This window comes from Maniola hyperantus, chromosome 10 (genome assembly GCF_902806685.2).
Source record: "Maniola hyperantus chromosome 10, iAphHyp1.2, whole genome shotgun sequence".
Taxonomy (NCBI): domain Eukaryota; kingdom Metazoa; phylum Arthropoda; class Insecta; order Lepidoptera; family Nymphalidae; genus Maniola; species Maniola hyperantus.
This window is the reverse complement of record NC_048545.1, coordinates 13,479,739-13,491,673: the sequence shown is the minus strand read 5'-3', so window position 1 is coordinate 13,491,673 and position 11,935 is coordinate 13,479,739. Positions and strand designations below refer to the sequence as shown.

Sequence of the window (11,935 nt, the reverse complement as noted above, 5' to 3'; positions counted from 1 at the left end):
AAATCAACAAAATAATGTTTATTGTTGTGATAGAGTGACCATATTAGTTCCCAATCCAAGACCAGACGCCAGGCGAGTGAACTCGTTAAATAGCCGTTAAAATGTCAGGCCCACTTTTTATAGGATCCTGCTAAAACTGAATAGTGTATTCACACGGCCGTTCGGCGTTCGTTGGCGCCGCCAGTGATCTGCACACCCGGGCCTGCCACCCGTCCAACCGACTCATCAGTTATGGTTTTTATTCTGCGAGATTCTTGATTCGAGCTTGTTTGAACAGTGAGAACACATTATGTATTGAATACTGTTACCACTAAATCCGATCCAGCATTTTTTAGTACAGCCGGAGCGATTTGCACTCACAAAATCGGATAACTTTAGCAGAAAGAATCTGAATGTCTGAGTGAACGGGCCACGGACGGCATGGCTAACGACGCCGCGCCGCAGCACGCTGCACGCATTGTAGCACGTTGCACGGTACGAGGTGCCGTGTCGTAGCACGCTGCACGCCACAGCGCCGCGTCGTAGCATTCTGCACGGCACGATGCTGCGTCGTATCACGCTGCATTGCAAACGCAGCGTCGTAGCACACTGCACGGCACGACGCTGCGTCGTAGCAACACACGATGCCTCTCCATGCTGATGTATCCTAGCCCTAACTTACTAAGTTACTTAATTGCTACGTTATGTTTGCGTTAGTTACTGTAGAAATTATGCCAACGGGAATGGTATCAAGAACACTGGCAGCATTTCCGCGTTGAATCCTTTGCGCAAAAAATGATGGATAGAAAGCTAGAAGCATATAATATTATGGTTACCCTAGTCCTCCCCTATCAAAGAGGCGCGCATCTCGCCGCTCGCCCACCGCTCACGTATCACGCTGCACGCACGCCGGTTATGGCCGCCGAGCACGATACCAAACAACAAACAACCAGTTTTTTATTACGAAGTATGCGTATCAAATAAGAAGACCATCACTTTTTTTTCGCTTAGGAGGGGAAAATCCACATGGACATAGTGCCGGACTCCTACCGACTAAAAACCCCTCCTTTCTCTAAACAATTATGTTTCCGCCTTGTTTGCCAACCATTACTGCCGCGGTCTAAGTAAGGTACCTACCTACCAACTTACTTCGTAACTCGCATACCTGTAGTACGCGACAGGTTGAAATGGCAATCGGGGAGGGAACGCCCCGCACAGCCCGCGCGCTAAGCCGGTGCGGGCGAGCACAGGTGACGTGCGGGGCGTCCCCCCGCCTCATACCCCGATTGACATCTCGACCTATCGCGGACTATCCTACTTATGTGATTAACTTGAAATACCTAACAAAAAAAAGTCCTGTACATTTTCTGTTTGTAAGAAAAGTTTGGTAAGTAATGAGGTAAGCCCAGGTATTATGAAATTCAGTAGTTTTAGATAGGAAAGCGTTCATTATTTGCGCAAAGGGTCAGTCTGGCGGTCCAGCGCGGATATGCAGCTAGTATTGTTGGCAAAATTACGTACGGACATGGCTTGTACAGTAGTTTAGCCACTACAGTGTACAAACCTAAGTACATAGTAAACATAGACTGCCGAAATCATAACCTTGCCTTTGCTGTAGCTAGTAGGGTAAAAAAATTACTTACCAAAGTTATAAATACTAAGACAGCTTAGAATCCGGAAGAGCATTCTAAATCCGTTATTTATTTACCGGCGGCGGCCTCGTATTTGTATCGCTTAACAATTTTTCCACCAAGCTGCGATCTTTGGCCGGCTGACCCGAGCCCCGACTGCGGTAGCTACTATATTTATAATGGTGGGTGCTTAAAGCTACATATACATGAGACCATAACGTCCATAACACCATGAGACCATGACAATAAGGTGCAACTTGTAGTGTACTTATAATTTAAAAAAAAAAGATTTATTTCAAGAAAAAATTACCCAAGCCTAGTACCTAGGACTAGTAGACTACACGGAATCTGGAAGAGCATTCTAATCCGTTATTTGTTTGCCGGCGCCTCCTTTTGGTAGCGCTCAACTATTTTTCCACTAAGGTGCGATCTTTGGCCGGCTGACCCGGACTGCGATAGCCACTATCTCGCAAGTGCAGTGGAATTCACAACATGTTTCAGCCCTTATCACGAGCGGTGCACAAATACTTGCAAGTTTGTTGGCTAGTAAATGGTAAAGTCATAAAATGTTCCAAAATATTGGTATCTAAATAAGTATAGTACATGCAGAGGCGGATTAAATGTCAAGAGCGCCCTAGGCAACACCTCGTAGGGCGCGCCCCTCTAACAGCGATATTTAAAATTTTACTAACTTCAAAAGCACGAGGAATTGTCTCATTGCATAGCTGGTAGTTGGTGATTATATTTATTTATGTGAATGAGTGAAGAACATCACGACATTACACTTCGCTATATTAAAGGGGAGGCAGTTTCGGTTACTCCAAGATATTATTACTTAATAGGGATAATTAGGTAGGCCAGGGTAATGGAACTCTACATGATCACCTGCGCCCCTTCGTAACCTAGCGCCCCTAGGCACGTGTCTAGTTTGCCTTAGGAATAATCCGCCCCTGAGTACAGGTCGAGATAGCAATTAGGGTATGAGGCGGGGGGACGCCCTGCACACCTTCACTCGCCCGCACCAGATTAGCGTGGGTGGCGTATTTCTTATTATATTGGCAATAGAATTAGTACACATTAGTAAAATTCAACTCTAGCTATTACGATTGACGAGATAGTCCGCTGAAGATGGACGGACGGAGGGACGGATGGCCAGCGGAGAGACGTACCTAGTAATAGGGTTCCGCTGGCACTCTTCGTGTACGGAATCCTAAAAATTATAAGAATATCTTATCTGTCTATCATTTTTGTTTGGCTGTTATATATTATTTTGTTCGGCCCGCGTCACATATTTTAGTTTATCTGCTACTAGCTTATGCTCGCGACTACGTCCGCGTGGACTACATAAATTTCAAACCGCTATTTCACCCTCTTCAGAAGCTGTGACAGCCTAGTGGTTAGGACATCCGCCTTCTAATTCCGCCCCCGAGGTCGGGGGTTCGATCCCGGGCACGAACCTCTAACTTTTCGGAGTTAATAGTTATGTGCGTTTTAAGTAATTAAAATTTAAAATAGGTATATCACTTGCTTTTACGGTGAAGGAAAACATCGTGAGAAAAATGCCTGGGAGTTCTCCATAATGTTTTATGGAGTAGGTATGGGCGTATTTTGTACGCATAATACAGTATAGGTAGCTCCCGAAAAGTTTGAGCTGCGTGCCCGGGGTCGAACTCCCAACTTCCCGAATAGGAGACAGACGTCTTACTACGATACTACTTAAATCGTTAAGAGTTTTAGTTTGTTGTTTACGATCTTATACGGAACTTAATGGTTATGTATTTATGTACAAATCAGTACAAAGTACAACTTGGCAATGCAAAGCGCACTTCTGTAGTATGCAAGATAATGAGTTACGGAACTCGGTGCATATTGTTGTGAACTCTTGACACCCTTTACGACTTAATTGATAATTAGGTATGCAAACAACTCCACTGCATGATACATATTACCATAACTTCAGGAAAGTTCTATGCAAAGCTCTGTATATTTTACTTTTTACCTAGTAGGTATCTAAGTACACCTAGGATCTACCTAAATGTTAAGAACTTAGCGCAGAAAAATACCACAATTTATAATTGGAATAAATAATTTATTACCATATTCTTCCTTATTCTTAAAATATACAAACGTAGACCACTTAATACTAATCCATAAAATTAATAAAGAATACAGAAATCATTCATCTGGATGTACTCATGTAATGCCTACTTAGTAGTTACAACTTATATCCTCCGACCCCACGACCTTCACTTTATTCGTCCGAGAGAGAGGACGGGTAGAGAGAGCGTGACTCCGAGGACAGCATCAGAAAAGTTCCACACACTTTTCAGGTACTCGAGCGTCTTAATAAATAATCGTCTTAGCCGTAATATGCCTCCTGCATATCAGCCGGGAGGGACTCAAAGAGGCACGTTCGGAGGGGTCTTGCACGGCTCCGGCGAGGGTGGCCTCCTGTCTTCTGGCAATCGGGACTGGTAATAAGCACAATACGGCAGCGGATCCCAATAAGCGAATAGCGCTTCACGGGTGTCCAGCACCGTGTTCAACAGCTTCCCAACAGTCGCGGTGTGTCCGCACCGTTTAGACCCTTGGCACAAATAAGGCAATGATACCCCAACACGCGCTCCGATCGCTATCATTCGGCTTACATGCCCGTTCGTTGTACTTTCCTCGCGCACTAATCTGAACGAAATGTGGCCCGTCATAGGCCGCGACGGTGTGAGACAGGATATGAATCTTTGCACCCAAATATCAGCTTCTTCATCCCTCTGCGGCACCAATCCTTTCCTAGCCGGGTCCACGCGACAGGTTACATTGTTCACAGCGCGTGACTCTTTCAATGTTGTGCAAGTCACCATCTTCTCTCCCTTTGGCTCTCTCACAATAACCCACGGTTTTTCTGCACTTATCTCTCGCGGGAATCGGAAGTTTGTTCTGTCTTCCGGCATTACAAATCTAAGGCGATCTCTCGCGCCACGAGCGCCCGCGCTGGCGATAAAGTGACGGTATCCTTCCTTGGACGCGCCGCTATCGTACCAAGCCCGAACATCATCCTCGCTGGTCACGACCCAGAACTGAGGCGTGGGCAAGCCGGCGACGCGGCACATGCGCATCAACTCCAACGGGTCATCTAACGTGACCACGTCACGAGCACAGGGCACGAAACATTGGCAACCGAGCACTTCCAAATGGGGTTTTGCTAAAGCGTCGTAGTAAGCAGGGGTCGTCGAGCTCACTGGAATGTAGAACACGGCGGACTCCCTTTCCGCGATCTCTTTTAAAGCTCGTGCGTAAGCTAACGGATCAGCCGGATTCGGTCGAGGCACCGTATAAAACTTGTCGACAGCCGCAGAGTATTTCAAAAGCGCGAATTGTCCCTCTACCTCGAAAGCGATCACTCTGGCACCGGCAGAGTGAAAGTTTCGAGCTAAATGCAACGCTTGAACAGAGCTTCCGCCGCTGATGAGAACGGTGCGTCGTTTGTCTGTGCTCCTGGAGATCGCGCTTCCGACTATCTTCAAAAATCCAATAGGGAACTGTACACACTTCCAGAAAATGAATAATGATGCTGCAATCCATAGCGTGGGTAGGACTACGAGTATTTGTTTCCAAGCGGGGTGTGCGATGAGGCCGAAGAGAGCGAAAGCAGGTCGCAGGCATTGTCTGGGGAACCAGGTGATGATCTGGAAGAGTCGCTGCAGCAGCGGCGTGTGTTCGGGCGGAACGGCGCGCTCCTCGGGTATGAGGGAGAAGGTGGACGAGAAGGAGCGCCTCAGGGCGGTGAAGGGCGGCTGGTGCGTGCAGCGCTTGGCGCGCGGCGCGAAGGCGAGCTCGCTGGCGGAGCGCAGGAGGCGGTACTCGGGCGCGCAGGCCGGCATGGCGGAGGACGTACGGCGTACTGGCGCGCGCGCCGCTGTCCCTCGCATATAAACCGCGCTCTTATCTCTGTCGCCAGCGTATACCCATCTTTGCACCCAATTAAACTGTTACCTAGTAAAAAATATGCTTGTCGTAAAATGGAAAGTAATTCTCACTAATTAGTTTATTTGACACTCATTCATTACCTATTTTTTGTGAAAATCCATAATAGTTACCTACCTACCTACTGACCTATTAATAAATAATTTACGTGAAGATTTTTAGTTGTTTTGAATTTTTTTCAATCACTGGTGTCAGAACACTATTAATGAATGTTGGATAAAACGAAGAAACGACCTAACTCAAAAAAATTCAATAGGTATTTTCACAACAAAATTTAAAAAAATACAAATCACTTATAGGCAATCTTGTCAAATATTCGATGAATTAAAACATGTAGGCATCTAATAAATAATAGAGAAATTCGAATTCATACTACTTTTATTTTATTTTTAACGTAGACAATAATAATGATTTTCACGTAATATAATAACAACATTATATTTAGGAAATATCATAATTAATAACAATGTTACCAAGGTAAACCTACCTATTAGGTATCTATAATTGTATTATTCTGTTACACACAAAACATAAGTATAAACTAACTGGTAGAGCTGAGTAAGCCACGTCGGTCATTTTTCTTAATACTTAACATTCTTTGAAAGAAATATGGCTTGTTTATAACAGATGTTACTCTTTTTAGTACCTACCGATTTTTCGATCGCCAAAATCTTTTACTGAGGAATTTGACGTTTCCAATTTTCGACAGATCTTGGATATAAAAAATTTAGGTTGTTTAACGACGGAAAACTCAGTGCTCAGCCATATTAATTTAGTTTATTCATAGTATTGTTTTACAAGAGTATTCGTACAGTTGTGTGTAAATCTTAGAGAAAGTTATATATGTATATAAATACTATATTTTCCATTACTCAATAACTAACAACAATTACAAAATATGAACGTTCATAGACGTAACTAACTTGGGGCCATGGGCAAGGGGACCCAACCTTACAAAACTTTCCAACCTTTCCCAGAAAATAAAGAATTTTGGAACATCAACTAGTTAATAATAAATTAAAAAAATTTCTTTATCGAGAAATTAGTTAGCATGAATAACGACCAATAATTAAGATGTGACAAGAATGACTTGATTCATTAAAAAAACATACCTGCAATACGCGGCAGAAAATAATGTACATCGACCTTTAGAAAGAGATAGCAGATTTGTGGAGCATTGTCTCTGTCGTACTGTGGTAATAAATAGCGATTAGAGTGAGAAAACTTTGGGCTTTTTTAATATTTTGGCTAGTTCATTTTTTACCATCTCTAATTTATTTTGTTCCAAAACTATCAAGACACATTAAATATTTACTAAATGCAAATTGCATAAATTATTTGTAACATTATTAATAGCAACTCTACTAGCAATAATATTAATTAATACTTTTCTTTATCTTCAAAAACACGTAGTTTTTAAGAAGATAAAAATACATAGACTAGGCAGTATCGTTTTAAAGCAAACTACTTAAATAAATATATCTATTACTAAACTAAATATTAGGTAAAGTAAGTTGGCAATAAAGGATTACAAATTACAATTTAGCACAATGACAGTTTCAAAATTGGTGTTCTTACCTACACATACACATTATACAGTACGCGGCCGAAAGTAATGTACATCGACCTTTAGAAGGAGATAGCACATTTGTAGAGCGTTGTCCCTGTCGTTGAGATCGACAAAACGTCATATGGGTGTAAATGACAGAGACAACGCTGTACAAAGCCGAAATGTCATTCTAAAGGCCGATGTACATTACTTTCGGCCGCATACCTACTGTACTTACTTTCCCTAATTTTAGTCACCAAATTTATCAATTAACGTGATTTTTAACAGAGCAATACTAACCAAAAATATCACCTGTATCTAATAAATTAAGACTAAACTAAACAAATCTGTGACATCAGTAACTTACCAAACTAATATGACACCTTTAGAATGGACTTAAAAAGTAAAAATAATGGTTTATATCACTTTAATTCTAAAGGTGCAAATTTTAGTTAGATGAACGAACCCATGAAACGTTTTAACACGATACATAGTCACATAAAAAACAGAATGAAAGTGTTGCTCGATTTTATTTGTTTACAGTACAACACAATCATAAAAAAGTATGAAAGTTCTGTGAAAAACTTCCCTTTTCCAGATAATATTAAACATATAAATCGCCTAAAATGATAAATATACCTACCCGCTTATATAGTGGGTAAGTGGAAAGTTTCACGGACAATATATCTGTAAGTTCATCTCTCTCTCACTAAGTTCATCTTGTAATCATCAATGGAATTTTTAATGCTTGTGGACCTAATAAAAATATTGTAATAGAATAATAATTTCTTTTTATTTCTGGAACTTGGAAGACAGAATGAGGGTCGAAACGCACTGGTTGTAAACGACCGGCGACAAAATATGCGCCCCGATTTATGATACAAAAGTGTACGCCAGTGCAATGTGCGTAAACTCAGTATATAGGTACATTGCCGTAAGATCGAGGACCGAGGCGTTATTTGACCTGCGACGCACCGCTGGTTATCTGAACATCCGATTAGATATGTTTTGGATAATTATATATAAATTGACTTGGAGAAAAAGTAGGAATCATCTAAAATTTGCTTAGGTTAATATTACATTAATTTATAATCTTAGTTTAATGAGTACACACTTACAGATAAAATATGTTACTAAAAATATTTTTGTGTAAAATTATAAATGCTTTTTATCTGTTGGCATGAATAAATACATGTAGCTACAGTTCTATAAATTACTAATTAAATGTTTATTTCTAAATAACTGGATGGGCGGGTAATATTTGTAGATTGTGAATACTAAATTCTGGTTAAATGTGTTCATTATTCCAAACAAAGTAACCAAATAAAGAAAACTTTTGAGTCAATCTCAACAGAAACCAATTTTCAAGTCTAACTACACATAATATAACTTGCTTAGTTGACTTAACAACTAAGAAAAAACTTGCAGATTGCTCTAGTAATGCATGGGACTGCATTAATTACTTTTATTATGTATAAAAGTAATTAATGCAAATCTTTGAAAACAGTACCAAGAAAAAACAGCAAGAAACTTGGGGGAGGTTACTATTTCTTCTTGGAAGGGCTTTTCAAACCAGTGGTAAATGCATTTGACAATTCAGAAGTACTTGTTTTACAATAAAAAATATTATTCAATAAAAAAATCTTTCTATTTCTATTTCTTAGCTATTTAAAGTCACCTGTTTCTCTGAAGAGTTTGCTACTATTTCAAGTTAGCTGAGTAAAATAGCTTATACCCTTTCTACTTATTGTGAAGATGCTAGATCTACATTACAGTATTGAAAACTGATTTTTGGTCACCCTTTGAACAAAGGGTTTTCTTTAAATCTCAAAAACAAGCATTAACATTCACAAATGCCAGAACTTTAGTGACTAGACCATGAATGGTAAATCTGTCTCCTTAATATCAATAGACCCATTTTTGCAAACTATATGCAACTCATGCTGTGGATCCTTTTCGTAGCGAAACCTTTTTGATGGAGAATCATCCATGAACCTGCCAAGTTTCAGTATACTTTCCTCTACTTTAATTTTGTCCGCAATCAAGTTAGTTGTTGGCAAATTCTTAACTATATCAGGCATCAGCAGTTCTACCGTACCCTTTTCGTGTACGAATATACTGCTTTTATTGGTTAGCTGGGACGCATGCATGAATACATCCCCGCTTTTAAGCGAAGCCTCTAAGTTGCCAGAGAATCCGGTCATGCGTAAATTACCTTTCTGTATAACATCAATCGTCACAGATCGATGCATGTGATCAAGTTTAATATTTCCCATCAAAGTAGTGAAATGGGACTTGTCACTGTAGCACGACTTGACTGATATATGACCACCGTGAGAAGAGACGTTAAAGGTATTCGCCATTATATTGTTGCACTTTATTTCGCCGTTCATACCTGTTTTTAATTCAATGTTACTTGCTTGCAACCTGCCGATAGTTTCTACGTCGCCTGAAGTAGTTTCCACTTTAATATTATCTGCCTTCAAATCACCTACATTCACAGACCCTTTCTGAGTCTTGATAACAAACTCTTCAGCTTCTAAATTAGCTAAATGCACTGATGCCTCTTCTGTGGTTGTTACCTGCACTTTCAACTTATATGGTACTTGTATTAAACATACGTCATTACGATCCGGCGAAGTGTTCTTATTGAGAAGCTCTAGACGCTTCGAAGTCTGTTTCAACTGGAAATCAATAGTATCTTTCCCTTGGCTGTACAATGTCATAGTCAATTTGTTATGAGCTTTCAAATCATTTACATCTATAGGCTGTACCTTTACATGAATAGGACTTTCAATGAATATGCTCGTGTTGTTATCAATGGTCTTCTCCACGGTCCTGACCAGGTTCAACTTCTTTATATCGGGCAGGCTACTAAAATCTACGATTGTTAACCTCAAAATCTTGAGACACTTATGTAAGACCCGCTGCTTCCCGAAAGAAAACATCTCGATGCTTTGAATAAACAGGGTCTTTACTAATACATTACTCGCCTTAATTTACTGTAATTGTTTTCAATTTATTATCGAATTTTTTAGATCTTTGACATTTACAAGAGCAGCTGACTTTGACAGAGCTAAACAGGGTCATCAATCTTAGAACAAATAGCATGGTACTTCAATTCATTTAGTACCAAAAGTCAATAGCAGACCGCGCTACTGTGACTGGACAAATTCGATATATTATTCTGTGGTCAAGGCATCCCATGTTTAATTTTTCTACCAAATTGGTAGTTTAGTTTACATTAACATATTTGTATTTTAAAGAAAAAAATATTCTCTAACAATTAATTTCTATTTACCAATATTTTATTTGGTTCTACCTTTGGTATGTATCATTGATTTAATAAATATTCTTCAAAATAAAATTGTCAGACAATTTTTTGCTATTGATATGGTAGAAATTGGGCAAACAACCTGGTCTGTGCTGGCGGTCGTAATGTTTTCTGATTTTGCTATTTTCAATACCTTTTGTAACTATTTAAAGCCAGTTTTTAGTGATTTCACGCTACGTTTAGCAAACCAGTGAACCTAACCCACGCTAAGTAAGCTGTCAGAGATTCTAGTGTTTTGAGACCAAAGAAATTTTAAGTTTTCCGTACCCATGTTTGAAACAGAGACTTCCAGTGTTTTGAGACAGGACTCCAGTGTTTTGAGACAGAACTCCAGTGTTTATTTACGAGACAGGACTCCAGTATAGTTGTAGTTAGGTACTAGTTAAGTTTAGTGAACATTTCTTACAAGAGGGGCTGTATTCCAGGCTGTTCAGGTTCACTGCAGGTTTGTAAATTCCATTGTAATACCGGTCATATCTACTTTAATCCTTGAATGCAATTTTTATTAAATTCCTTGAACTTGATGACAATATGGTTCACGCATAGGTTTTTCTTTAAGTATTGGGCGTTCCGATCCAGTGATAGATTCTCTTGACGATTCGAAAGCACCTATTTACAAGTTTATTTGCATAAAGAAGTAGGTATTTCTTTAGTTTTTCTAGACCAAATTCCTATCATGATCAACACATCGCTGGCTCACTACAGAGCACGGGTCACTTCTTAGAGTGAGAAGGGGTTTAGGCATAGTCTACCACACTGGCCACGTGCGGATTGGTAGACTTCACACCCTTTGATAACATTATGGAGAACTTTCAGGCATGCAGGTTTCCTCACGATGTTTTCCTTCACCGTTAATGCAAGTGATATTTAATTAGTTAAAACACACAACTCCGAAAAGTTAGAGGTGCATGCCCTAGATTGAACCCCCGACCTCAGATTAGATGTGATTAGATTAATTGAGTCAGATTTAGTGAACATGTTATGAACTTGTGACCATACTAAGATACTCATATTTTTACTTTTCAGGTTTAGAAAATGTCCTGCATGAATTTCCAAATCGTGCAAAAGATTTGGATCGTTTTATGACCTGGATTCATAATATTGATATCTTGAAACTAAACTACTCGGCACCAGACCCCAGTCCTCAGGCAACTTTATAAACTGTTTTAGGATAAGGAAGAGTGATTAGGATTAATTTTGGTAAAAATAAAGATTAGAATCCAAAAATTTCTATTATTTAAAAATATGTGTTCAGATTAATTATTATAGTTTTTTTTTAAATTTACATGATATGTTAAATTGTAAGGGAGTCAAATATTAATAAATAATTAATCTGAACACAATCCTACCTTCCATAGCAGTCCTATATGTATGTATTATATGTATAGGTATGAACCTATAAAGCAGTCTATATATATAGGTAGGTATGTACATATTATAAATATTAGTTCCATTCGTCAG

The 11,935-nt window shown here is 39.6% G+C and overlaps 2 protein-coding genes across 2 annotated transcripts; both read right to left on the bottom strand.

Moving 5' to 3' along the window:
- Positions 1–3,678: 3,678 nt before the first annotated feature.
- Positions 3,679–5,728, bottom strand: LOC117985891 (uncharacterized). Its single transcript, XM_034972694.2, has one exon. The coding sequence runs from the start codon at positions 5,534–5,536 to the stop codon at positions 4,010–4,012; it is 1,527 nt and encodes a 508-aa protein (XP_034828585.2). The 5' UTR covers positions 5,537–5,728; the 3' UTR covers positions 3,679–4,009.
- Positions 5,729–5,951: 223 nt separating this feature from the next.
- Positions 5,952–10,215, bottom strand: LOC117985833 (protein FAM185A). Its single transcript, XM_069501309.1, has one exon. The coding sequence runs from the start codon at positions 10,086–10,088 to the stop codon at positions 9,012–9,014; it is 1,077 nt and encodes a 358-aa protein (XP_069357410.1). The 5' UTR covers positions 10,089–10,215; the 3' UTR covers positions 5,952–9,011.
- Positions 10,216–11,935: the final 1,720 nt, after the last annotated feature.

What these genes read in the sequence shown, in the direction of transcription:
- LOC117985891 (XM_034972694.2), bottom strand. Translation starts at nt 5,536, where the DNA reads ATGCGAGGGACAGCGGCGCGCGCGCCAGTACGCCGTACGTCCTCCGCC.
- LOC117985833 (XM_069501309.1), bottom strand. Translation starts at nt 10,088, where the DNA reads ATGTTTTCTTTCGGGAAGCAGCGGGTCTTACATAAGTGTCTCAAGATT.